Source organism: Chiloscyllium plagiosum, unplaced genomic scaffold (genome assembly GCF_037043375.1).
Source record: "Chiloscyllium plagiosum isolate Xiang-an unplaced genomic scaffold, Cpla_swu_hap1 HiC_scaffold_6, whole genome shotgun sequence".
NCBI classification, from domain to species: domain Eukaryota; kingdom Metazoa; phylum Chordata; class Chondrichthyes; order Orectolobiformes; family Hemiscylliidae; genus Chiloscyllium; species Chiloscyllium plagiosum.
The window spans coordinates 55,834,323-55,861,881 of NW_028270144.1; the positions used below are offsets into that span (position 1 = coordinate 55,834,323).

The following is a 27,559-nucleotide window of genomic DNA, read 5'->3' on the forward strand; positions in this document are numbered from 1 at the left end:
CTATGGGCAATTTAGCATGGCCAATTCACCTGACCTGCACATCTTTGGACTGTGGCTGTTGATCACTGCATGTCGGGATCAGGTTAAATTCTTTTCACTGTCAGTACATGACCTGCATAGCTGTTTTCAGACATCTTAATTGCAGCATTTTTGTTCAGCTTTAGGATCACCTGATGAGCAGTCACACAAGATTCTGATCATAGTACGTGATGGCACCCTTCATCTCCACAACCATACCAGAGCAGATCATTCTGAATTGCTTCCACTCGGGGAAGATCACTATCTTGTGCTGTTCATGTGGATACTCTTCTGGAGTAGGAAGTGGAAATGCCAAATGGCTTGTGCAACTGTCTGTATCTCTTGAATGGCATCCAGAATGTAATTTGGAAACTGAAACTTTCATCCAGCTTTATTTGCCATGAAACACAAAAACAGATGCAAAAACTTCTTAAGGTGTGGAGAAAGGAAAAAAATAATGCCAAAGTCAAACACGAAACCATTGCAGGAGAATTAATATTTGGAAACAGAGAAATGCAGAGAAGCTATAAATCAGTATTTTGTGCCTACCTTCACAAAGGAAGACACAAGAGCTGTCCCTGAAATAATTAAGATCAAAGGATCTAGTGAGAGTGTGGAACTAACATAAATTAGTATTATTAGAAAAATAGCATGCTGGAAATTAATGGGACAGAAGGTTGACAAATCCCTGGGACCCGAGGACCTTAAGTGTTGAAAGAACTAGTTACTGAGATAATGTATCGGTGATTATCTTTGAAAACTTTCTTAATTCTGCAAAGCTGCATGCAGACTGGAAAATTGCAATTGTAGCTCCATTGTTTAAGAAAGGATGAAGAAGGAGAACAGGGAACTACTGACCTAGAGTCATAGAGATGTACAGCATGGAAACAGACCCTTCTGTCCAACCCGTCCATGCCGACCAGCTATCCGAACCCAATCTAGTCCCACCTGCCAGCACCCGGCCCATGTCCCTCCAAACCCTTCCTATTCATATACCCATCCAAATGCCTCTTAAATGTTGCAATTATACCAGCCTCCACCACTTCCTCTGGCAGATCATTCCATACACGTACCACCCTCTGTGTTAAAACGTTGCCCCGTAGGTCTCTTTTATATCTTTCCCCTCTCACCCTAAACCTATGCCCTCTATTTCTGGACTCCCCAACTCCAGTGAAAAGTCTTTGCCTATTTACCCTATCCATGCTCCTCATAATTTTATAAACCTCTATAAGGTCACCCCTCAGCCTCCGACACTCCAGGGAAAACAGCCCCTGCCTGTTCAGCCTCTTCCTACAGCTCAAATCCTCCAACCCTGGCAACATGCTTGTAAATCTTTTCTGAACCCTTTCAAGTTTCACAACATCTTTCCAATAAGAAGGAGACCAGAATTGTACGCAATATTCCAACAGTGGCCTAACCAATGTCCTGTACAGCCGCAACATGACCTCCCAACTCCTGTACTCAATACTCTGACCAATAAAGGAAAGCATACCAAACGCCTTCTTCATTATCTTATCTTATCTACCTGTGACTCCACTTTCAAGGAGCTATGAATCCGCACTCCAAGTTCTCTTTCTTCAGAAACACTCCCTAGGAACTTACCATTAAGTGTATAAGTCCTGCTAAGATTTGCTTTCCCAAAATGCAGCACCTTGCATTTATCTGAATTAAACTCCATCTGCCACTTCTCAGCCCATTGGCCCATCTGGTCAAGATCCTGTTGTAATCTGAGGTAACTCTCTTCGCTGTCCACTACACCTCCAATTTTGGTGTCATCTGCAAACTTACTAACTGTACCTCTTATGCTCGCAAATTTACATGCTATGTAAATGACAAAAAGTAGAAGACCCAGCACCGATCCTTGTGGCACTTCACTGGTCACAGGCCTCCAGTCTGAAAAACAACCCTCCACCACACCCTCTGACTTCTACCTTTGAGCCAGTTCTGTATCCAAATGGCTAGTTCTCCCTGTATTCCGTGAGATCTAATCTTGCTAATCAGTGAGCCATGGGTAACCTTGTCGAACGCCTTACTGAAGTCCATATAGATCACACCTGCAGAATATAGAATAATACAGCACAAAACAGGCATTCGATGTTGCGCCAACCTGTGAATTAATCTAAGTTCATCCCCCTACACCATCCCATCATCATCCATGTGCTTATCCAAGGATTGTTTAAATCTCCCTAATGTGGATGAGTTAACTGCATTGGCAGGCAGGGCATTCTACTCCCTTACCATTCTCTGAGTAAAGAACCTGCCTCTGACATCTATCTTAAATCTATCACCCCTCAATCTATAGCTGTGCCCCCTTGTACAAGATGATTACATCATCCTAGGAAAAAGACTTTTACTGTCTACCCTATCTAATCCTCTGATCATCTTGTGCGTCTCTATCAAATCGCTCTTAGCATCCTTCCAATGAGAACACACGCAAGTCTCTCAGTCTTTCCTCATAAGACCTTCCCTCCAGGCCAGGCAACATCCTGGTAAATTTCCTCTGCACCTTTTCCAATGTTTTCACATCCTTCTTGTAATGGGGTGACCAGAACTGTACACAATGTTCCAAGCGCAGCCGCAGTCGCGTTTTATACTTGCAGCATGACATTACGGCTCCGAAACTCAACCCCTCCACCAATAAAATCAAACACACCATATGCCTTTATGACAGCACTATCAACCTGGGTGGTTAGCTTGACATTAGCAGGGAACAGAGAAACTATTAAAATCTACTATTCATGAATGTGATAATTGGATATTTAGAAAATAATTGGTCAGAATCAACATGGATTTCTGAAGGAGAAATCATGTTGGACAAAAACAAATTGCTGGTGAAATTCAGCAGGTCAGGCAGCATCTGTTTGAAGAAAGCAGACTTTGGTGACTTTTCAGAAAGTCAAAATGTTAACACTGCTTTTTTCACAGATGCTGCCAAGCCTGCTGAGTTTCAGGTCTCCAGCATCTGCAGTTCTCTTTTATTCATGTTTACAAATCTGATAGAATTTTTGGGGATATTACTAATAGAGTCAATGGGAAATCAGCGTATTTGATTTATTTGGACTTTACAAAGGCTTTGATGAAATTCCACAAAAGAAATTAGTAAACAAAATTAAAGTGAGTGGGATTGAGGGTATACTAGTAAGGAATAAGGATTGGTTAATAGGCAGAAAGGAGACTCTAGGGGGAAAAAAAAGATGAATCCCGCTGGTTGTGACCAGTAGGATACTATATAGATCAGTGCTTGGGCCCCAGCTATTCACAATCCATATCAGTGATTTGGATGTGGGGTTGAAAAATGTGTTGCTGGAAAAACACAGCAGGCCAGGCAGCATCCAAGTAGCAGGAAAATCGACGTTTCGGGCATAAGCCCTTCTTCAGGAATGAGGCTGGTGTGCCAAGCGGGCTGAGATAAAAGGTAGGGGGGAGGAAATTTGGGGGAGGGGCGCTGGGAATACGATAGGGGTAAGGAGGTGAGGGTAAGGGTGATAGGCCGGAGAGGGGGTGGGGGTGAGGAGGTCGGGAAGAAGTTTGCAGGTCAAGAGGGCGGTGCTGAATCCGAGGGTTGGAACTGAGATAAGGTGAACATAGAACATAGAACATAGAAGAATACAGCGCAGTACAGGCCCTTCGGCCCTCGATGTTGCGCCGATCCAAGCCCACCTAACCTACACTAGCCCACTATCCTCCATATGCCTATCCAATGCCCATTTAAATGCCCATAATGAGGGAGAGTCCACCACTGCTACTGGCAGGGCATTCCATGAACTCACGACTCGCTGAGTAAAGAACCGACCCCTAACATTTGTCCTATACCTACCCCCCCTTAATTTAAAGCTATGCCCCCTTGTAATAGCTGACTCCATACGTGGAAAAAGATTCTCACTGTCGACCCTATCTAAACCCCTAATCATCTTGTACACCTCTATCAAGTCACCCCTAAACCTTCTTTTCTCCAATGAAAACAACCCCAAGTGCCTCAGCCTTTCCTCATACGATCTTTCTGCCATACCAGGCAACATCCTGGTAAACCTCCTCTGCACCCGTTCCAGTGCCTCCACATCCTTCCTATAGTATGGCGACCAAAACTGCACACAATACTCCAGATGCGGCCGCACCAGAGTCTTATACAACTGCAACATGACCTCAGTACTCCGGAACTCAATTCCTCTACCAATAAAAGCCAGTACGCCATATGCCTTCTTCACCGCACTATTTACCTGGGTGGCAACTTTCAAAGATTTGTGTACATGGACACCAAGATCTCTCTGCTCATCCACACTACCAAGTATCCGACCGTTAGCCCAGTACCCCATCTTTTTATTACTCTTACCAAAGTGAATCACCTCACACTTACCTACATTGAACTCCATTTGCCACCTTTCTGCCCAGTTCTGCAGCTTATCTATATCCCGCTGTAACCTGCCACATCCTTCCTCAGTCTACAACTCCTCCGACTTTCGTATCATCCGCAAACTTGCTCACCCAACCTTCTAACCCCTCCTCCAGGTCATTTATAAAAATGACAAACAGCAATGGTCCCAAAACAGATCCTTGCGGAACACCGCTAGTGACGGCACTCCAAGATGAACCTTTGCCATCAACTACTACCCTCTGTCTTCTTCCAGCCAGCCAACTCCTAATCCAAACCTCCAACTCACCCTCAATGCCATACCTCCGTATTTTATGCAGTAGTCTACCATGGGGAACCTTATCAAACATCTTACTAAAATCCATATTCACCACATCTACTGCTTTCCCCTCGTCCACCTCCTTAGTCACCTTCTCAAAGAATTCAACAAGGTTTGTGAGGCACGACCTGCCCTTCACAAAACCATGCTGACTATCCTTGATCACATTATTCCTATCCAGATGTTCATAGAGGGGAGGGGAAATGAGGAAGCTGAAGAAATCTACATTCATCCCGTGTGGTTGGAGGGTTCCTAGGTGGAAGATGAGGTGCTCTTCCTCCAGGCGTCATGTGGTCAGGGTCTGGCCATGGAGGAGGCCAAGGACCTGCATGTCATTGGCGGAGTGGGAGGGGGAGCTAAAGTGTTCAGCCACGGGGCGGTTGGGTTGGTTGGTGCGGGTGTCCCAGAGGTGTTCGCTGAAATGTTCCGCAAGTAGGCGGCCTGTCTCCCCAATGTAGAGGAGTATAGAACAGCAAAGGTCCTTTGCAGGTCTGGGGGAGTGTTGTCCTGAGCTGGGGCAGGGCTGACTGCAGGGAGTGTAGGTGGCGGCGCATGGCTTGAAGCGTGGAGCAGAGGATCCGGAGGGAGGTGTGTTGTTGGAGGCTTCGGATTTGTTGCAGGTACAGGTTGTCCTGGTTGGGTCCAAATTGCGGCAGGTACAGGTTGTCCTGTGGGGGGGTCAATTGTAATATTTCCAATAAGAGCATTTAAGGAAAATGGAGAACAGATTTTTCTCATGGGGCAGCATGGTGGCTCAGGAGTTAGCACTGCTGCCTCAAAGCACGAGGGTCCCAGGTTCGATTCCAGCCTCGGGCGATCTTCTGTGTGGAGTTTGCACATTCTCCCTGTGTCTGCGTGGGTTTCCTCTGGATGCTCCGGTTTCCTCCCACAGTCCAAAGATGTGCAGGTCAGGTGAATTGGCCATGCTAAACTGCCCATAGTGTTAGGTGCATTAGTCAGAGGGAAATGGGACTGGGTGGGTTACTCTTCAGAGAGTCGGTGTGGACTTGTTGGGCCGAAAGGCCTGTTTCCACACTGTAGGGAATCTAATCTAATCAGATATAATGCTGTCAGTTTCTGAAATCATAGAACTCAATGTTGACAGCTTGAGGCTGTGGAGTGCATAAGTGGAAAATGAAGTGTTGCTCCATTGGAACATTTCAGTATGTCCAGACAGAAACGCTAGCATGAGACAAGGAGGTTTTTTGAAATGAGAGGTCATTCCTATGGCATGAACAGTCATGTTCTGCAAACTGGACACTCAATCTGTATTTGATCACAAGAATATAAAGGAGACCACATTGCTGGAACCATATCTAGGCAAGGCCAGGTAAAGATTTTCCCTAAAAGGGAACCAGATGGATTTTTATGACAATCGACAGTGGTGAGGCTAGTTTTCCAGATTTTTACTGAAATCAAATTGCACCATTTGCCATGGTGGAATTTCAACCCATTGTTATAGACCAGACCAAAACACTCAATATATCAAGGAGATAGCCTAGACCATAGCTTTTATGTTATTTAAAAGCAAGTGTAAGGTGCTCTATTTAAGGGGTGATTCGACTGATCAAGTTACCAGGCTGTAAGCAAAACACACTTGTTATTCTTACACCAGTTAAAATACAAACAAAAAAAATTAGCATAGCTTTAACTCTGTCAGTTTTTTAAAATACATTTTTATTGAAAAAATAGATTGTTTAATATTACAAATACAAAACAATACAATTCAAACAGTACAAAAAAAACTGAAAAAAACCAAACCCACCCTCAGGTACAAATGTATAAACATATATAGAAAAATATAGAATAAAAAAAACTAGCTATTTAACTAAACATAGCCTCTGATTTCTCAACATTAATCTTGTACCCTGAAAAAGCACCAAACACACAGATGCATTGTTCAGGTGAGGCACTGAAACTGCTGGATTTGACAAACAAAATGTGGACATCATTCACATACAACAAAATATTATGTAATTTTGACCCCACTTCTGGAGCTAATAATATTGAGATCCCCACGAATGGCCTCCGCCAATGGTTCAATCACCAACGTAAAAAGTAGTGGTGAAAGGGGACAGCCCTTGATTGTACCCCATTGGTGATGATCGCCGCAAGAGGGTCACTGTCGAGAACCTTTACCCATCTTATAAAGACTTCGCCTAAACCAAACCGCTCCAGAGTTTAGGGCGGCACGGTGGCACAGTGGTTAGCACTGCTGCCTCACAGCGCCAGAGACCCGGGTTCGATTCCCGACTCGGGCGACTGACTGTGTGGAGTTTGCATGTTCTCCCCGTGTCTGCGTGGGTTTCCTCCGGGTGCTCCGGTTTCCTCCCACAGTCCAAAGATGTGCAGGTCAGGTGAATTGGCCATGCTAAATTGCCCGTAGTGTTAGGTAAAGGGGTAAATGTAGGGGTTATGGGTGGGTTGCGCTTCGGCGGGTCGGTGTGGACTTGTTGGGCCGAAGGGCCTGTTTCCTCACTGTAAGTAATCTAATCTAATCTAAAAAAGGTACAGCCACTCAATTTGGTCAAATGCATCTAGAGAAATCACCAATCTCTCTATTAACTGTTGTTGACATGCTTGACTTGAACTACATTAAGCAGCCGCCTAACATTATTGGAGGATCTGCGGCTCTTAATGAAGCCCATCTGATCATCTTTAACAATAGAAGGTCTCCAGCCTTAATGTGAGAGTCTTAGAGAGGATTTTAAAGTCCACATTTAAGAGTGAAATGGGGTTGTACGAAGCACAATTCTCCAGGACCTTCCTTTTTTTAAGAATAAGTGAAATATTGGCCTCTCTCAGAGATGAAGGGAGACAATCATGACTGTATGAAACATTAAACTTATTGAGCATCAGGCCTGACAGTATGCTTATAAATTCCTTATGGAATTCGCTGGGAACTCTGTCAGAACCGGGCACCTTTCCACTCTGACACTGCCTCACAGCTTCCTGCACTTCTTTGCTCTGATAAGGGGGCATTGAGAAGGACTCTTGTTCAGGGGTCACGCCCGGGAACTTTAGATTCTTAAAAAACATTCCATTTTAGCGCATCTCTCCTCACAACCCTCAGATCGGTATAACTTAAAAATCTCTGGAACGCCACATTAATCTTTTTAGAGTCACTGTTAGATTCACAGACCATTCCATAATTGCCATAATGACTTGTGGGGCACTCCTTTTCCTAGCGAGATATGCTAAGTGTTTTCCTGGCCTGTCACCATGCTCATATAACCTTTGCTTTGCAAAAGCAAGCTCCTTCTTTGCTATCTACATGAGCATGGAATTCAATGCAGACCGCAGCGCCGTAATCCTTTGTAGTTTGACCAACAAGGGTCTGTCAAAGTAAGCCTTCTCGGCTGCCTTCAACCATGCTTCGAGGAGACATTGTTGTTCACCCTTCTGCCGCTTCCTACTGGCAGAGTGGCATAGGCATTGGCAGTTTCCCAAAGGACGGATGGATTACCAACTGAGCCTGAGTTAAACGTTTAGGAACGCCCGAAATTTTCTCCAGAAATACTCCACAAACCTATCCTTGAGGACAAAGGGTTCCATTTGCCAGTGCCTTGAACCCACTGTTACGTCCTTAATCTTAACCAATTGGTACACTGGAGCATGGTCGGAGATGGTAATATTATGAATCGTACAAGATGCCACCAAGTCCAGGGTTGCCACAGGGGTCAGAAAAAAAATTAATCCTGGTGTGACATCTGTGCGGATTGGAAAAAAAATGTTAAATCTCTGCCTGTAAGGTGGAGACACTTCCAGATATCCACCGACCCTAACTCCACACACAGATCCACTAATTATTTAGTTTGTACAGAGGGTATTGAGGGACCTGTCTACTGTGGGATCCATGAGACAATTAAAATCTCCCCTATAATGATGTGACAGGACTCAAGACTTATCAGTTTAGAAAATGCATCTACCAAAAATTTAAGGGGATGAGCTGGAGGGCAATAAACATTTAAAATATCATATCCGTCCCCATTTATCAAAGTTTTAAGAATTACAAACCTCCCATGTGTGTCTTTAACACGCTCTAGTAACTTAAATAGGAGATTCTTCCTAACCAATATAGCCACTCCCCTACTTCTGATATGAAATAATGAAAAATAAACTTGGTCAAAGCCATTCTGCTGTAATTTCAAATGCTCCTTGTCATCCAAGTGTGTCTCCTGTAACAAAGAAATATCCACCTTCTCCCTTCTAATACTCAAGAGTACTGTCTTCCTCTTAATTGGTGAGTGACTTTCCTTGATATTCAAGGTACACCATTTAATCAAGTTATTAGCCATAACCTTCTGCAGTAACATTTAAATTCCAAAGAGGAGGAACTGGAACCACAAATTGCTGAGCCTTAGTGTCACATGATCCACTGAACATCAAAACTGCATAAACCAAGACCAGTACTGTTAACAAAGCTACACGGCACGGTGGCACAGTGGTTAGCACAGCTGCCGCACAGCGCCAGAGACCCGGGTTCAATTCCCGCCTCAGGCGACTGACTGTGTGGAATTTGCACGTTCTCCCCCGTGTCCGGTTTCCTCCCACAGTCCAAAGATGTGCAGGTCAGGTGAATTGGCCATGCTAAATTGCCCATAGTGTTAGGTAACGGGTAAATGTAGGGGTATGGAGGGGTTGCGCTTCGGCGGGTCGGTGTGGATTTGTTGGGCCGAAGGGCCTGTTTCCACACTGTAATGTAATGTAATCTAATCTAAAAAAACTATTAAAAATTAAAAACAAAAACCAAAAAAAAGCCAACATATAAAATGTCAACGGCACTGAATAGGGGAATTCACCCCCTGCTCAGAGGGGGCAACCACTCATCCCAAAATGCCCATAAGTAGGCATCTAACCATCCCACTCACCTTCACTTCTCCCCGCTAGAGCCACACCGCAAACACAAGCAAAAAAGAAAGTAAACATACCATAGAAAGTAAACATACCATAAATAAAACAAAGTTTTTAAAGAAACAAAAGGGTAAATACCCCATACATCTTTTGGTATATCTTAACTTAGAAATTGAAAATACACATCTCAATCACTGCCAAACATAGTTTAAACCAAATTATTATCAATAGAAAAAAAAGAAAAAGAAAGCTCCAACCAGACTTCCTCTGTTTCTTTTACAAAATGACAAAGACATACCCAAACAACACTACTATTTATACATACTAAATTGTTCAGATTAGGTTAATTTGTCCACAAAGTCTCTTGCCTTCTCCGATGTGTCAAAGAGATGTATGGATCCATCTAAGGTGATCCAAGGTACCTCCGGATACTTCAGAGAGTACTGAATCCCAAAGCTTCCTCAGTCTTCTCTTGAATCCCCAACTCTATCAAATTTTAACTATTACTCATCAACTGTTCCAAAATAGCAGCATCTCAAACAGACCCTATCTAAAAGGCAAATTCGGCAAAACAGATTGGCCAATTCCTCCAGGCCAGCAGAAGGAACACTGACAGAATGAATCTAGCAGAAGAGAGAGAACTCAAGCTTTGTTGCAGCAGAGAGACAACTGTATCTAGCAGTTTCAACTCCAAAAAAAACCCACTTGAACAACTGAAAGCAAAACTAAAACCCTGGGTTTGAGAGAGCCCGACTCTACCCACCATGATTCTTTTGTCTAATTTTAAAAAAAAGATATTTAATGCTTTCTGTTGACGTCTACACCTCAACACCAGGTTTACAACACCCTTTCCAAGAGAAACAGGACAGAACAAATCTCTCTTAAAGGAATATGTCATCACACCATGTCCCCAGAACACTGGCCTGGGTTACTGAACTACGAGGTGAAAGTGACGACTGCAGATGCTGAAGATTAGAGTCAAGAGTATGGTGCTGGAAAAGCACAGCACGTCAGGCAGCATCCGAAGAGCAAGAGAATTGATTTTTCAGCCAAGAACCTTTCATCACGAATGAGGCTGTGAGCTGAGGGAGTGGTGAGATAAATTGGGAGGGGGTTGAGGCTGGGGGAAGGTAGCTGAGAGTGCAATAGATAGATGGAGGTGGAGGTAATGGTGACAGGTCAGAGAGGAGGGTGGAGCGGATAGGTGCAAAGCAGGCTGGACAAGTAGGACAGGTCGTGAGGTGATGCTGAGTAGGAAGGTTGGAACTGGGATTCCACTATATGTATATCCTTTACCAACCAAAATTCACAGCCTTCATTTTTATGAGACTAAATATGTTAAAAGGGATAAAAATCAGTACCTTTCATGCAAACTTTTAAACAATCAGCTACCTCCGCACTGGAAGACTGGAAGATACAGCGAGACAACCATCTGCAGAAAACCATCCATTCAGTCAATCAAATGTAATACTTTTATTTCAAATTCTCTCTTATGAACCATTCTGATTAACCCATACAAGATTGATTCAACCATAGGAAAACAGGATAAAAGCAATTTTAAATGGCTGAACTTTGAATCAATGTTCACATATCAGATAGAGTGAATTGGGAATTAACTCGTCACTGGCACAAAAAAATTGAACATGCCAAATTACATGTTCAAATCAAGTAATGTCATTTTGGATTAAGAATTGCTCATACTAAAAATCAATTCTGTCTCTTGCATCACACTGAATGACAGTGGAAATGTACAGGAAATACAGAAATAGAACAATCCTCATTGCAAATCGTTCAGATATTTGCTACTAATTCCCTATCAACAATGTATTGCCAGTTTTCTCTACATGTAAACATTTCAGCAATAAGATACTGTAGGATGGCCCAATATACTAGCCAGGTAGATAGAAGACAAATTGAGTTCAATCAAGTGAAGTGCTAGGTGGAAGGCTAACAAAGTAAGGGAATACATAATAAATGGTCAAATAATGAGGAGATTGGAGGTAAAGTGACTTTGGAGTTCAATCCTATAGAACCTTGAAGGTGATTGAACAGGTTGATGAGATGGTTCAGAAGGTCTACAGAATATTTTTGTAAAGTATTTTATAAAACAAAGAATTGTGGATGCTGAAGATCTGAAACAAAAACAGAAATTGGTGGAGAAACTCAGTAGTTCTCACAGCATTTGTGGAGAGAAAGCAGAGTTAACATTTCTGAAGGGTCACTGGACCCAAATCATTAACTCTGCTTTCTCTCCACAGATGTTGGCAACCTTTTGAGTTTCTCCAGCAATTTATGTTTTGGTTTCAGATCTTCAGCATCCACAGTTCTACATTTTATATTATTTTCTGTACTTACGTCTTTGCATAGAAAATAGGACCTGAAAAGTTATGCTGGAACTGTATTGTTGTTAGGCCACAATTGGAATGCAATTTCCATCAACACACGGTAGTAAAAAAGAGTGACTGCACTCTTCCTTGCACTGCAACTGCCACATAAATCCCGCTGCCAGTTTGCTTCATTGCACATCATGTCTTACCACTAGCTGCAACACCTCTTTCTTTTATCTTGCACGTTCTGCCTGCCTCTCATGACTTTTTCAGACAAGTTCTCCAAGAATCACCCTCCTGAACCTTTGACAAAGAGTATCGAGGCTGTACAGGAAGCCTCCTACAGCCTTCACCAGCCCAGTCACTGACACCTTGGGGAAGCCATCATGACAGAGAGAGTGAGGTTACACAGAGTGAGTATAGTGTTGTGTTTAAAAATTATATCTTCAAGCCAGACCATTGTTGCCTGTCTCTGTCTAAGAGAACAGTTAACCTCAACAGAAGCAAGTATGGAAGGCTTCAACTAAACCAATTCACTCTTTTATTCTCAAGTCTCAAATATCAAAAATTTAAGCATGAAAAATATTCCTAAATATAAATCATAAGTTGTTAAGTCATCCTTCTACTAACTTAATACTGCATTTAATTTAAACATATTACCTGGGAATGGTCAGCTAGCCAAGCTGAGCAGTTCCTTTGTTGTTTTCAACCTGCCTCCTGGCAAGAGGTTGCTTGTGTGCTGTTATTCTCCAGAAGTGCACTGCAGATCTTTCATTATGCTTTGTTTTATCCCTGATCCTCTTAGTCTTCTTCCAAATAAGGACATCTACATCATGTTGCTAAGCACCAGATCCTCCAAGTCTCAGGATTGCATTCCCTTTCCTATTTGGCCTGGGTAGCAGCCACTGTGTTTGTGACTGTTACCATGCTCATATTTTGACACTCATTCAACTTGAGTAACTCACAGTTTCTCCATTCAAGTTTTAACCAGTTCTAGCCCAGGTCAATAGCATTAATGGTTAATCTTTAAGGGTTAACTGGACATGACAATTAGCAATTGAAATAAAATGGAAAAAGTAAATGAAAGACAGGCCAGATTCAAAATAATGGCCTGTTTTGCTTTGGAGGAAGCTGCCTAACTTTTAGGGACTGTCTGCTTGTGTGGTCTAAATGGGGCCACCTGGACTTGTTTTCAACCGATTTTTGAGGGATGGAAAAGTACTGAAGTTATTATGAAATGGGGATTCAGCATGTAATCTTAGATTGAGAATAGAATGAATATCAGGAACTCTGCCCCACTCATTGAACTTTTCACCATCAGGCTGGGATTTGAGAGTCTGGTGCCATGGAATCTGAGACAGAGCTCCGACTGCCACCATCGCTATTGTCTCTGATAGGTAGAAGGCGGTATTAGACTTGTTTGTTTGTACAAATATATGTATATTATGAGGTTTAAGCTAATACATTCACTCATGAGTTTGCATATGTCTCGAGTATGTACTATGCAGATTAAAGTAATAAATTTGCTTTACATTGAAGTGCTTGTCTTCTTGTAAACATTTTGATCAGACCTTAAAGAACCAGACACTTTCAGCCTAACAGAGTGAAGCATCTCACAGCAACAGCACTGCAGCTGACTGAAGGAAAAATGACCCAGGCTGCTGGCACTTGGAAGCCTGATATAAGTGGGCAGGACCAGGCAGGAGACAGTGGATGCAATGGCCCTCACTGCACAGAAGCTACAACAATGCTATGAGTCATGCAACCATCTGTCTGTTCCCCTGGGCAGACTGATGGCTGCCATGGGGAGCTAGGTCCAGTATCTTCAGGGGCTGCCAGGGAGATGCACACATCTCCACTCCCATGCTCTACCCATTCATCCATAGAACTAAAGGGGTTGAGAACTGTGACCCCAATCCAGATGACCCCTCCTCACAAGAAAAGAGGATGGTGCCAAAAGGCTGACTGAGGTGGAGCCACAGAGAGGTCATTCAGTGGTTTCCATAGAAGACACTGTAGAAGTGCCTGGAAACTCCATGTCCACCCAGCCTGCCCACCTCTGATCTTTGAAAGTCCAAGCAAAGGACGGCCAACTTGCACTCAGCAAGAAGATCCTCAGGGCTAACAAGCTTGGCAGTCAAGCAGTCTCCTGCCACTCCATCTGTGGAGCCAGTAAGTACACTAAAATGTAGCTGGGGGGAGAGAAGGAACAGAGAACATACAACATAGAACATTCCAGCACAATTCAGGCACTTTGGCCCTTGATGTTGCGCTGATCTGTGAACCAATCTGAAGCCGATTCAAAGTAAACTATCCCATTTTCATCCATATGTTTATCCAATGACCATTTAAATGCCCTTAAACTTGGCGAGTCTACTACTGTTGCAGGAAGGGCATTCCACGCCGCTACTACTCTCTTAGTAAATAAATTACCTCTGATATCTGTCCTATATCTATCACCCCTCAATTTAAATCCATGTTTCCTTGTGCTGGCCATCTCCTTCTGAGGAAAAAGGCTGTCACTGTCCACCCTATCTAACCTTTTAATTATTTTATGTGTCATAATTAAAGTCACCTCTCAACCTTCTTCTAACGAAAATGCCTCAAGTCTCAGCCTTTCCCCATAAGACCTTACTCCATACAAGGCAACATCCTAGTAAATTTCCTCTGAACCCTTTCCAAAGCTTCCACATCCTTCTGAGAAATTGGTGACCACAACTGCACGCAATACTCCAAGTGCAGCTGCATCAGAGTATTGTACAGCTGCAACATGACCTCATGATTCCGAAACTCAATCCCCCTATCAGTAAAAGCCAATACACCAGATGCCTTCTGAACATCCCTGTCAACCTGGGTGGCAATTTTCAGGGATTTATACACATGGACACCAACACCTCTCTACTTATATACATTACCAAGAATTTTACCATTAGCCCAGTAATCTGTAATCTTCATTCCTGTTGCTCCTTCCAAAGTGAATCACCTTGCACTTTTCTGCTTTAAACTCCTTTTGCCACCTCTCAGCCCAGCTTTGCAGTTTATCTACGTCCCTCTGTAATCTGCAATATCCTTCAGCACTATCCACAACTCCACTGACCTTCGTGTCATCCGCAAATTTACTAACCCATCCTTCTATGCTCTCATTCAGGTCATTTATAAAAATGACAAACAGCAGCGTCCCTAAAACAGATTCTTGCCATTAGTAACTGAACTCCAGGATGAACACTTCTCATCAACCAACATCTTCTGTCTTCTTTCAGCTAGCCAATTTCTGATCCAAAGCATGAAATTACCTTCAATCCCATGCCTCGGTATTTTGTGCAATAGCCTACCATGGGGAAGCTTATCAAATGCCTTACTGAAATCCATATACACCATAGTCTCATTCACCTGTTTGATCATCTCCTTAAAGAACTCATTAAAGTTTGCGAGGCATGACCTATCCTTCACAAAACCGTGTTTACTATCCCTAATCAACCTATTCCTTTCTGGATGATTATAAATCCTAACTCTTCTAACCTTTTCCAACACGTTACCCACAACCAAAGTAAGGCTCACTGGTCTATAATTACCAAGGTTGGTCTACTCTCCTTCTCGAATGGGGGCAACATTTGCTATCCTCCAGTCGTCTGGTACTATTCCTGTAGACAATGATCATATAAAGATCAAAGCCAAAGGCTCTGCAATCTCCTTCCTGGTTTCCCAGAGAATCCTAGGATAAATCCCATCTGGCCCAGGGGACTTACCTATTTTCACACTTTCCAGAATTGCTAACACCTCCTCTTTGTGAACCTCAACCCCATCTAGTTCACCAGCCTGTACCTTGTGAATAGTGATGAAAAATATTCATTTAGTGCTGCTCCTACCTCCTCTGACTCCATACACAACTTCCCAGTACTGTCCTCGATTGGCCCTAATCTTACTCTAGTCATTCTTTTATTCCTGACATACCTATAGAAAGTTATGGTTTTCCTTGATCCTCACTGCCAATGACTTCTTATGTCCTCTCCCGGCTCTTCTTAGCTCTCTCTTTAGGTCTTTCCTGGCTAACTTGTAACTCTCAAGTGCCTTAACTGAGCCTTCACATCTCATCCTTACATAGGCATTCTTCTTCCTCTTAATGTGAGATTCAACTTCTTGAATAAACCACTGCTCCCTCACTCAACCACTTCCTCTCTGCCAAACAGATACAAACTTATCAAGAACATGCAGTAGCTGTTCCTTGAACAAATTCCACATTTCAATTGTGCCCATCCCCTGCAGTTTCCATCTCAATCCTATACATTCTAAATCCTGCCTAATCGCATCATAATTGCCTTTTCCCCAGCTATAACTCTTACCCTGCTGTATATACCTATCTCTTTCCATCGCTAAAGTAAACATAACCAGATTGTGGTCACTATCAACAAAGTGCTCACCTACCTCCAAATCTAACACCTGGCCTGGTTCATTACCCAGTACCAAATCCAAAGTGGCCTCGCCCCTTGATGGCCTGTCTACATACTGTGCCAGGAAACCTTCTTGCACACATTGGACAAAAAACTGGTCCATCTAAAGTAATTGAACAAAATATTTCCAGTCAATATTTGGAAAGTTAAAGACCTCAACTACCCTGTTACTAATGCTCCTATCCAGAATCATCTTGGCTATCCTTTCCTCTATATCTCTGGAACTATTTGGAGGTCTGTAGAAAACTCACAACAGGGTGACCTCTCCTTTCCGGTTTCTAACCTCAGCCCATACTACCTTAGTAGATCTATTTTCCAGCATTCTTTCTGCCACCGTAATACTGTCCTTGACTAGCAATGCCATAACTCCCCCTTTTACCACCTTCCCTGTTCTTACTGAACAGAAGAGAATGAATTGAGGGCACATTGTGGCACACGTGATAAATGCATAAATGTTTCTGATGTTAGGATTCATGTGGTTGAGTCTTTGTTGGTGCTAAACATATTATCACACCACGAGGCAGCATTTTGTGGCCACACATGAGGCTCCTTGGTTGGAGATCAGCGCTGGCAGCCTACATCTGGAAGCCAGGAAAACAATGCAAATGCAAAGAATTGGGTCACGCTTACATCTTGTCCCTCCTCATTCAACATCTCCAATGTTCGGTTTCTCTGTGCACAAAGATGAGCCATCAGAGTTGTCCAGCTGTGGCTGTGCTAGGGGCTGCAACACACACAAAGGATCAATACTGCAGGATGGCCAGAGAGCAGGCAACCTCTGTGCTATATATTGTATAAGACTGTGGAGAACGTTCTTTCCTTTTAGAAGACCTGTGATCAGTTTTGCTGCAGCCCTCTCCCTCACAGGATGAGTCACTCGTGCACACACTCTGAGTGTGCTCATAGCCATTTTCTTCCAAACTGAGCATTTTGATTTCTAACATGATAGAAAGTGACAGTGAATGATCCTCTGCCAATAGCTTCCAGGCTCAGCCTGAGGGTATTAGTGAGCCCCCAAATATCCATATCCATTCCCTATTGGCTCATCCTACTTACTGCACACACTTCACACTTACCATGTTCCTACCCAACAGCTGCTGATATAAGAAGTGACTGTGTCTGATGTGATCATTCACTGCCTTTCCCAGAAGTTCTGACAAACTGTGGGAATAGATATACCGAATGGACTGAAAAGATTCAAGAAGGCAGCTCACCACACCTTCTCCAAGTCAATTAGGAATGGGTGAAAATGCTGGTTTCATCACTGACCATTTATATTACATGAATAAACAAACAAGGATAAGTAATCTGAAAGTTGCTTTGTAAATGCAATACTTAACGAAGCAGAATTCTGAGCAGAGTTAAAACAGAACTTACTTTGTGACTGTACTGTTGATGCTTGCAACAAATCCAACGTATATCCCTTTTCTCAGGGTGTCAAAGTTAATGTCAATGCCAACTACCATCAAAGATTTTAACTGCAAAATAATGTTTAATTTATGTAATTACCACAAAACCCTCATGATTCAAATGTATAGATATTAATAATCAGACTACATTTAGGAAAAATATTTTAAAAGCTGTGTGTAAAATGGGCAGTAAGCTTGATTATATATGAGTTTACTTCCTCTACAAGTCTTGAATCACAGGGTCTTTCGTACATCTAGGAGTGCAACTGAAACATAAGATGGGGTTGCAAGCAAGCAGAGGTTCTAAATAGACAGTAGATGACACCTAATCATTTGGCCCTTGTGATAGATGCCAGTGATTTGGTCATAAATTTCTTTCACAACTCATATAATGGCATTACATGCCCCAATTCACAAAATGAAAATTGAATCAGCAATCCAAAAAGACACACATGTAGTACGGTGGGAAAATAGAAAATAGGAGCAGGAAATTTACCCAGTGAACGTACTCCACCATTGAATATAATCATAGTGATCCAGCTCAATGCCATAATCCTGTTCTCTCCTTATACATAAAAAACATTGAAAAGAGAAGTAGGAGGAGGCTATTCAATATTATCATGCCTGATCATCCAACTAATAGCATGTTCCTAATTTTCTTCCACATTCTTTGATCCCATTAGCCCCAAGTGATATATCCAACTCCTTCTTGAAATCATACAATATATTGACCTTGAAGAAAGTGAAGACTGCAGATACCGGAGATCAGAGTAAAAGAGTGTGGCGCTGGAAAAGCACAGCCAGTCAGCCAGCATCTGAACAGCAGAAGAGTTGACATTTTGAGCATAAGTTCTTCATCAGAAATGAGCTGGTGGCTTAAGGGGGCTGAGAGATAAATTGGAGGGGGGTGGGGTGAGGGGGAAGGTAGCTGAGAATGTGATAAGTAGATGAAGATGGAGGTGAAGGTGATAAGTCAGAGAGGAGGGTGAAGTGAATAGGTGGGAAGGTAGATGGACAGGTAGGAAGTTCAAAAGGGTGGTGCTGAGTTGGAAAGTTGGATCTGGGATAAGGTAGGGGGAGGGGAAATGAGGAAACTGGTGAAATCCACATTGATCCCATGTGGTTGGAGGGTCCCAAGGCGGAAGATGAGGCTGTTTTCCTCCAGGCATCGGGTGGCTAGAGTTTGGTAGAGAAGGAGGCCCAGGACTTGCATGTCCTTGGTGAGAGGGAGGGGGAATTAAAGTGTTTAGGCACAGGGCAGTGGAGTTAATTAGTGCATGTGTCCCAAAGATGTTCCCTGAAACATTCCGCAAGTTGGCATCCTGTCTCCCCAATGTAGAGAAGACCACATCAAGAGCAACGGACACATTAGATGATGTGTGTGGAAGTACAGGTAAATCTCTGTCGGATGTGGAAGGATCCTTTGGGGCCTTGGATGGAGGTGAGGGGACAGGCATGGATGCAGATTTTGCACTTTTTGCTGTGGCAGGGGAAGGTTCCGGGAGCAAAGGGCGGATTGGTGGGGGTGTGGACCTAACAAGGGAGTCACAGAGGGAACGATTTCTCGGGAATGCAGATAGGGGTGGGAGAGGAGATGTCTTGCTGATGGTGAGGTCTGTTTGTAGGTGGCGGAAAAGGCAGAGGATGATACGATGTATCTGGAGGTTGTTGGGGTGGAAGGTGAGAACCGGGAGATTCTGTCCTTGTTGGGACTGGGTGGAGATGTGGGAAATGGAGGAGTGCACTGGAGAGCATCATCGACCACATGGGAGGGGAAGTTGCAGTATTTAAAGAAGGACACCATCTGGGATGATCTGTGGTGGAAGGGGTCCTCCTGGGAGCAGATGCAGTAGTGATGGAGGAATTGGGAATAAGGGATCATGTTTTCACAGGAAGCAGGGTGGGAAGAGATGTAGTCCAGGCTGATGTGGGAGTGGATGGGTTTGAAGTAGATGTCCATGTTGAGTCGGTCACCGGAAATGGAGATGGAGAGGTCCAGGAAGGGGAGGAAGTTGATCAAAATGGTCCAGGAGAACTTGAGGCAGGGTGGAAGGTGTTCATGAACTTTATGAATTGTTCAACCTCTTCGTGGGAGCATGAGGTTGGGCCAATACAGTCATCGATGTAGCAGAGGAAAAGGTGAGGAATAGTGCCATGGTAATTGCGGAAGGTAGACTGTTCCACATACCCAAAGAAGAGGCATGCATAGCTCGGGTCCATGTGGGTGCCCATGGCTGCTCCTTTGGTCGAGAGGAAGTGGGAAGATTTGAAGGAGAAATTGTTGAGGGTGAGGACCAGTTCAGCCAAACGAATGAGTGTGTCAGTGAAAGTATACTGGTTGGGTTGGCGGGAGAGGAAGGAACAGAGTGCTTGGAGGCCTTAGTCATGACAGATGGATGTGTACAGGGACTGGATGTCCATGGTGAAGATGAGGCATTGAGGGCCAGGGAGACGAACATCATGCAGGAAGTGGAAGTTTTGGGTGGTGTCTCAAATATATGTGGGGAGATCCTGAACCAAAGGGGACCGGACAGTGTCAAGGTATGCAGAGATAAACTCGATGAGGCAGGAGCAGGCTAAGACGATTGGTTGCCCGGGGCAGTCAGGTTTGTGAATTTTGAGAAGGAGGTATAACTGGACGGTGCGGGGTTCCTGGACTATGAGGTTGTTAGTGGAGGCGATGAGGTTGTGGATGGTATAGGAGATGATGTTTGGTCATGGGAGCTGGAGTTGTGGTCAAGGGGGCAGTAGAGGAAGTGCCTACAAATTGGTGCCTGGCTTCAGCAGTGTAGAGGTTGGAGTGCCAAACTACCACTGCATGTCACTCCCACCCCACCCCCGCTCCCCTCCTCCATCCAGTCTGCTGTTTTGATGGTGAGGTTGGGGTTTGAGGTGAGGGAGCAGAGGGCTGCACCTTGCAAGGGTGAGAGGTTGGAGTGGGTGAGGATGGTGAACAGTTGACTAACACCCTCTCCCTCCCACTCCATCAAGGACATGGAGGTCTTGGGCCTCCTCCAACACCAAACACTGGCCACCAGTTGCCTGGAGGAGGAATGCCTCATCTTCCGCCTTGGGACCCTCCAACCACATGGGAACAATGTGGATTTCACCAGTTTCCTCATTTCCCCTCCCCCCACCTTATCCCAGATCCAAACCTTCATCCCTTCAACTTGGCACCATCCTCTTGAACTGTCCGACCTGTCCATCTTCCTTCCCACCTATCTGCCACACCCTCCTCTCTGACCTATCACCTTTACCCCCACCTTCATCCACCTATCACATTCCTAGCTACCTTCCCCCAGTCCCACCTTCCTCCCATTTAGCTCTTAGCACTCTTGAGCCACCCCCTCATTCCTGATGAAGGGCTTATGCTTGAAACGTTGACCCTTCTGCTTCTTGGATGCTGCCTGAATGGGGGTGCTTTTCCAGCACAACACTTTTTGAATATATTGGCTCTGACTGCTTTCTATGGTAGCAAGTTCCACATGTTCACTACTCTCCGGGCAAAGAAGTTTCTCATCTCAGTCCTAAATTGTTTATGCCATATCTTTAAATTGTGACCCTTGGTTCTGGACTACCTCTCCAACAGGAATATCCTTTGTGCATCTATGCTGACCTGTTAAAGTTTTGTAGGTATCTTTGAGACCCTGGCCTTATTCTTCTGAACTGCAGCAAATATAATCCCAGCCAATTCAATCACTCTTCATACATCATCCCAGATCTTAATCTGGTAACATTTGCTGCATTCACTCTTTAAGAACATCCTTCCTCAGGTAAGGAGACCAAAACTGTACACAATGTTTCAGGTGTGGTCTCATCAAGGCCATGTATAATTGCAGCACAATATCCCTGATCCTATATTTGAATCCTATCAGTATAAAGGCTTCATGCCATTTGCCTTCTTTGTCGCCTGCTGCACCTACATGCTTATGTTCAGCAATTCCTGTATGAGGACACCCATGTCTCATTGCGCATTTCCCTCTCTTAGCTTACAGCCTTTCAAATAATAATCCATTGACTCCGTCTACACTTCTTGATGCCTCAGAAAGGTAGCCAACATCACCAAAGACGCCTCCCACCTGCTTTTAATCTCTTCCATCTCTTTCATCAGGCAGTAGATACAAAAGCTGAAACACATGTACAAACAGCTTCAAGAACAGCTTCATTCCTGCTGTTACTAAACAGATAATCGAATGCCGGATAATTGAATGCTGGATAACACAGTTTAGCCAAGCATCAGGACCTTGCGGTCTTGTTTGGATAATCCGAAATTCGGATTATCAATGTTCAGATAATTGAGGTTCCTCTGTAAAACTGCCTTCACTTACAAGATCCATATTCCTCTATTCCCTTCGTATTCACTTATTTGTTCAATTGCTTCTTGAATGCTGCTATTATGTCTGCTCCATCACATTCTCTAGCAGTATGTTCCAGGCACTAACCACCATTTATGTGAAAAACTAGCCTGGTATATCTCTTTTAAACATCCTCCCCCGCACCTTGAAACAGTGTCCCCTAGTAACTGACCTCTCCACCCTGGGAAAAACCCTCACACTTTCCACTCTATCTATGCCATTCACAAACTTATAAATTTCTATCAAGTTGCCCCTCAACCCCCTGCATTCCAGAGATACAAACTCAGTCTATCCAGCCTTTCCTCATAGCTAACATCCTACTAGTTGCACTTCAAAGAATTATGACAGATTTGCCAAGCATAACTTCCCTTTCACATATCCAGTTTTCTCTCTAACTCCCTTCTTAATTAGTGGGGTTACATTAGCTATCCTCCAATCTATAGGAACTGTTTCAGAGTCTATACAATGTTAGAAGACAACTACCAATGTATTCACTATTTCTAAAGAGGAAGTGAGGACTGCAGATGCACCTATCACCATCCCACCTACCTTGTGCCCCAGCCACAACCTCCACCCTACTATTTGTCTCTCAGACCCCTTCCTCCCCCACATTCCTGACGAAAGGCGCATGCCCGAAATGTCGACTCTCCTCCTCGGATCCGTCCTGACCTGCTGTACTTCTTCCAGTGCCACGCTGCACTATTTCTAAGACTACTTTCCTAAGTACTCTGGGATATAGCTTATAGACAATTAGGGATAGATAATAAATGCTAGCCTAACCAGTGGTTCACTCATCCCTTGAATGAATAAAGGAAAAAAAAAGGCTTGGGGATTTATCAGCCTCCAATCTCATCAATTTGCCTAACACCATTTCTCTGTTAATACTAATTTCCATCGGTACCTCCCTCTGACTAAACCGTGTGTTCCTTAACATTTCTGGTATGTTACTTATGTCTTCCTTTGTGAACACAGAACTAAAATATTTTGTATTTAGTAGGTCAGCCATCTCTTTATTCCCCATTATAAATTCCTCTATTTCTGACCATAAGGGTCCTACATTTGTCTTCACCAAAGCTTACTTTCGTGCTTCATTTCCCTTTCTTAATGAATCCCTTGGTACTCCTTTGCTAAATTCTAAACCAACTACTCAGCTCTTCTTTTTCAGGCCTTTCAGAAATGTTCCTTAAACTATCATAGAGAACTTGTGCCTCATAACTCTATTTGGATTCAGGAACCTGGTCACAGAATCAACCATGTCACTCTCCATCTTGATGACGAGCTCTATCATATTATTGTCGCTCATAGCCTCTGACGTCCTTAACCTCTGGAAACTCTTTTTTTTCTTAAATATATTCAGGAATGTTACCTCCATTGCCACACATCGTAGGAATTTCTATGAGGTTACCACCCTCTAAGTGAAATTTTTCTTCATTGTGTATTTATAGATCCTGATCTTTGATAGATAGGATAGTGAAGAAGGCGTTTGGTATGCTTTCCTTTATTGGTCAGAGTATTGAGTATAGGAGTAGGGAGGTCATGTTGCGGCTGTACAGGACATTGGTTCGGCCACTGTTGGAATATTACGTACAATTCTGGACTCCTTCCTATCGGAAAGATGTTGTGAAACTTGAAAGGGTTCAGAAAAGATTTACAAGGATGTTGCCAAGGTTGGAGGATCTGAGCTACAGGGAGAGGCTGAACAGGCTGGGTCTATTTTGCCTGGAGCTTCGGAGGCTGAGGGGTGACCTTATAGAGGTTTACAAAATTATGAGGGGCATGGATAGGATAAATAGACAAAGTCTTTTCCCTGGGGTTGGGGAGTCCAGAACTAGAGGGTTTATGGTGAGAGGGGAAAGATATAAAAGAGACCTACGGGGCAACTTTTTCACGAAGAGGGTGGTACGTGTATGGAATGAGCTGCCAGAGGAAGTGGTGGAGGCTGGTACAATTGCAACAGTTAAAAGGCATGTGGATGGGTATATGAATAGGAAGGTTTTGGAGGGATATGGGCCGGGTGCTGGCAGGTGGACCTAGATTGTGTTGGGATATCTGGTCGGCATGGACGGGTTGGACCGAAGGGTCTGTTTCCATGCTGTACATCTCTATGACAATGACTCTATTTGGACCCTCAAGCAAGGAGAAGTATAAACCTTGCATGCAGTCTGTACAGCTTTGTTAGAATTTTACATTTGAATGAGATTTCCCTCTTATTCTTCTAAACTCAGTGAATACAGATGCAGTCATTCCAAGATTTCCTTGGACAACCTATCTGGTACAGAGGATTTTGAAATATCGATGAGTTGAATGCTATGAGGAACTGACACAAGGAAAGAGTTGAGGCAGATCTGCCATGATCATATAGGTAATGGAACAGACTTGAGGGGATGAATGGCCTAAACCTGCTCCTATTTCTTACACTCTTCCATCCAAGGAAACATCCAAGGGATAATTTATAATGGAGAACAGGGAAAAGGCAGAGCAATTAAACAACTACTTTAGTTCTGTCTTCACAGAAATGGTAGGGAAGTAGATGTCTTTTGGAATGGAGGAATTAAAGTAAAATAAATGTTAAAATAAAAATAGTGTTGAGGAACTTAATTGTACTGAAAGCTGATAAATCCCTCGGGCCTGATAACCTACATGACATAGTACTGAAGAGCTGGCCAGAGAAATAATGAATGCAATTGGTTGTCACCTTCCAAAATCCTGTAGATTCCAGAACATTCTCAGCAGAATGGAGGGTGGCAAACGTAAGCCCACAGTGTCAAAAAAAAGGGAGAAACTAGGAATTACAGACGACTCATCTTAACATCAGTGGTTGGCAAAATGCTTAAGTTTATTATCAAAGATGTGATAACATGACAGTTAGAAAATACCAACAATGTTACTCAAAGTTAACATGGATTTAAGAAAGGGAAATCATTTTTGAAAAAACTTACTGGGATTTTTGAGGATGTAAATTGTAGAATAGATGAGGGAGAAAAATTGGAAGTGATGTATTTGGATTTGCGTGCCATTAATAGCATATTTTATCATTCATGTCCATTTGAACATTAACCTTTCTCAATCCAACACCATTTAAACAATGCTTTGCCTTTCTGTTTCTCATACCAAAGTGGATAACTTCACATTTATCTATGCGATACTGCAACTGCCATGTATTTGTCCATTCACTTAACTTGCCAAATCCCCTTGAAGCACTTTTACACGCCCCTTCACACTTCCACCGAGTTTTGTGACATCAGAAAACTTGGAATTATTGCCCTTGATTCCCTGACCCAAGTCATCAATGTATGATGTGAATAAATGGGGATTAAGCACTGATCTTGAAGGTATCCCATGCTGAAAATGACTATTTATTCCTACTCTTTTTGCCCTGTATTCTAATCAATTCTCCATCCAAGCCAATTTATTACTACTATATATGGATCTGTAGAGAGAGAAACAGAGTTTAGGTTTTGAGTTTAATATCACTCCTCTTTGGGATATGTTGACAAATGAACAAATGTTCTGACTGGTGACTGAGTCCCATTCTGCCTGTACAATGCAGTTTAATGTGTAGTACAACCACCTGTGGTATGACCAGCTTGCAATACAGTGCTACAAATATAGACATCAGCCTTCTGAATACTCAGCGACTCCGATCACTGCTTGAAGTCTGAAGTATGAATTTCCTAAGGTTACAGCTGGATATACTTTCTGCATTTGTGGTCTCATGGACACTGCAATAGTCCCTGATTTCCCAATGTAACTAATGTGAGGGAACAGGTTAGGACACACCACATGGATATGTTAAAGACGTTGTAGGAGCCAAGTACAGCAGATGCTGGAATCTGTACTGAAAACAACAAATGCTGGAGATCTCAGCGAGTCAAACAGCGTCCATGGAGAGAGAGCAAGCTAACATTTCCAGTCTAGATGACTCTCTCTCCATGGATGCTGTCAGACTCACTGTGATCTCCAGCGTTTGTTGTTTTCAAGTATGTTAAAGATCTGTAGTTAGGTAGATTTAAGACAGCAATTATACATTTCTTGAAAACTTATTAAAATATACAATACTTCAATGTGATTACATTAATGCAGCTTAAAAAGGATCAAAGAAGCTTTTGAATTTAACAAAACCGAAATAATAAGAAAAATTTCAGTTTTAGATAAGATATAGAACTGAATACTCACAGGAATCTCCACCATCCACAATTCTCCCCCTGTCTTGCAAGCCATCTGCAAAGCAATTTTCGTCACAATACTCATTATATTTGCCTTGTTTAGTGTACGGGCCACCACACACTGACTTGGAATTGGCTTCTCTACGCACAAGAATTTCTTTAAACAATCATAATTATTCTTTTGATTTGAGGGTAGAATGCACAACACCTACAATTCAAGAAAAAGAGCAATCAGTTGGGAAGAGTGCACAAAAAAAATTATTCGATAATTGAGATGAAATATTATCTCTGTCTACAGATGGACAACAACTGTGAATGTCAGAGCATTTAGTACTCCCAGAATTTTCAGTTTTGATTTCGTGTAGAAATTAATGTGTTGTTGCGCCTTATAAGGCGTAAAAAGGGAATAAAAGCGTATCAGCTTAGTGGTGGGATAGCTTGTACACAGTCAGGGCAGATCTTGGACTCTCTGTCAATGTTGTGGGGTTCCTTTTAGGTCTGGGCAGTCACTTAAACCAACCACTGGGACTCTTCAATATGTACAAGAGGTATCTAAAGACTGTGAAATGATGCCTTCGACAATTTAGTCATTTCTTTTGTTGAAGCTTTGCAGTCCTTCTTAAATCAGGCTGGCCAAAATTTTCTCATGAAATGAGTGGGGTACATTTCAATTTTTCTCTTCTTCTGTGGCCAATGGGCAAATTTCAGAAAGGTAAGGGTTGCCACAACAGCAAACATGACATTCATCGAAAAACAAAGTGACAAGTATATCATTTAAATGAGCTATTAATAGAAATGACCACTAATAATTGCCAAGCGTCTGAAGAGAAAAAACAATCAGTACCGAATTATGATCCACCAGGGAAGGAGATGGTTTCTGGGACTGAGCTCAGGAGTTATGTTAAATTAACGCTAACCTGAGTTGCCTGTAATGAGGCATACTTGGAGTTGGCCTCAGTGGAATTCACTCGAAAGTACAGTCGAAAGTAAGTTGGCTTTTGACCTGGATTTTCCTTCCCTCATATCCTGTTTTCCTTCTCCTTTTCCCACACTCTTCTTTCTATCCCTCTTTCTCTGTCACCTTTTTCCTCCTCTCTATACCCAACTTTAACTTCAAGAAAATAATCCATGGGATTTTGTGCTCAAAAAATTTCCAGCAGCACTATTATCTCACCAGCAATCATTCACCTTGAAATGAAAGTAGTCATTACTGATTTTGCAGACAGGTGCAAGAGGAATTTCATAAAAGGTGATTTTTTAAAAAATGAAACTATAAAACAATTAGCAGGAGCAA

The 27,559-nt window shown here is 43.0% G+C and overlaps 1 protein-coding gene across 1 annotated transcript in view; it reads right to left on the bottom strand.

The window, feature by feature from the left end:
* Positions 1–27,559, bottom strand: part of LOC122551133 (piwi-like protein 4) — a 161,072-nt gene that overhangs the window by 25,974 nt on the left and 107,539 nt on the right. The window contains exons 13-15 of the mRNA XM_087987788.1: positions 26,276–26,473; positions 17,713–17,813; positions 10,922–10,992 (exon numbers count right to left, since the gene is read on the bottom strand). Coding sequence (XP_087843914.1) covers positions 10,922–10,992; positions 17,713–17,813; positions 26,276–26,473 — 370 coding nt within the window. The remainder of the gene's footprint in view (positions 1–10,921; positions 10,993–17,712; positions 17,814–26,275; positions 26,474–27,559) is intronic.